This window comes from Hakea prostrata, chromosome 6 (assembly GCF_041222555.1).
Source record: "Hakea prostrata isolate BN-2017 chromosome 6, UWA_Hpros_2, whole genome shotgun sequence".
Lineage (NCBI taxonomy): Eukaryota > Viridiplantae > Streptophyta > Magnoliopsida > Proteales > Proteaceae > Hakea > Hakea prostrata.
Genome location: NC_142605.1, coordinates 18076229 through 18077301, shown reverse-complemented (window position 1 = coordinate 18077301; position 1073 = coordinate 18076229). Strand labels below are relative to the sequence as shown.

Genomic DNA, 1073 nt, shown 5'->3' with positions numbered 1-1073 from the left:
GACTATTCTCAAGGTTCACAGGCTTCTCGCTTCGTGCTTCAGTCAACAGTTCTCTTTTACTGCCACGGTCTATAGAGTCTAGGAAGAAAGAAATAATCGGATTTTTAAGCGTGTTGGGTGTGAGGTTGTTGATGTTTTTTGAGAATACTGTTAGTAATACTTGTTAACGGTTTGCTTTAGTGGAGAATAAGGAGCTGGACACCAAAGTTGAGCATGCTTTCTTTGAGCGCTGGAATATCCCTATTATTAGCGTTAGCTTCTTTCCTTGAGGTGGAGTCCTCCCACCATCGGTTGGATGCCCATGCCAAACAGACCTAGTACTATACGCTGGCAGCCACCCCTAAGAGGTGTGATCAAGATCAATTCTGATGCTGCTCTAAGGGCAAATAGAACAGCTAGTGGTATAGGTATTATAGCTAGAGATTGGCATGGAGATCCGGTGGTGGCCAAGTCAATTCCAGCAGTGTTTGGCAAAGCTGAGGTTGGTGAAGCGATGGGAATTAGACAAGGGTTGTGGTTAGCTGTTGAAGAAGGATGGCTTCTTGTCATGATAGAGACTGATTGTCTCTCGGTGGTGAGGTTACTCTTACAGCCAAATAGCCCTGTTCTATTTCAACTTCAGAATGTGATAGCTAATATTAGATATCTGGCTATGGCTCCACTTTCATGTGTCTTTTGTTTTACTCCAAGAGAAGCCAACTCTGTGACTCATTCCTTGGCCCAGGAAGCCCTAGTGCTTGAGACTGCACTGGTTTGGCAAAATTCCACTGTCTGGCTGAAGGAGCCTGTTCCTCAACCAGAGCCTATATCTCCTTCAATATAGTCTTGTTTTCTACCAAAAAAAAAAAAAAATTGTTTGGAGGATATAGCTAGTTATGGAGAGGTTGTGAGGGATCATAGTGGGAAGCCAGTGTTTTCTCCGGCGGGGTGGTATCCTTAATAGTGATATTGTTTGGATTGTGCTCAGGGGTGGAATGAGGATTCAACATTGGGGGTCGAAGAATGAAAGTCCATATAACATTTCTGTTGGAGAGGCACTAATGCTTTTTCGCATCGCAGTGTGGGACCTTATA

General features: G+C 44.0%; 1 protein-coding gene across 1 annotated transcript; it reads left to right on the top strand.

Moving 5' to 3' along the window:
* Positions 1–295: 295 nt before the first annotated feature.
* LOC149012413 (uncharacterized) lies at positions 296–823 on the top strand. The gene has a single exon (XM_089157599.1). The coding sequence runs from the start codon at positions 296–298 to the stop codon at positions 821–823; it is 528 nt and encodes a 175-aa protein (XP_089013725.1).
* The last annotated feature ends 250 nt before the right edge of the window (positions 824–1073 follow it).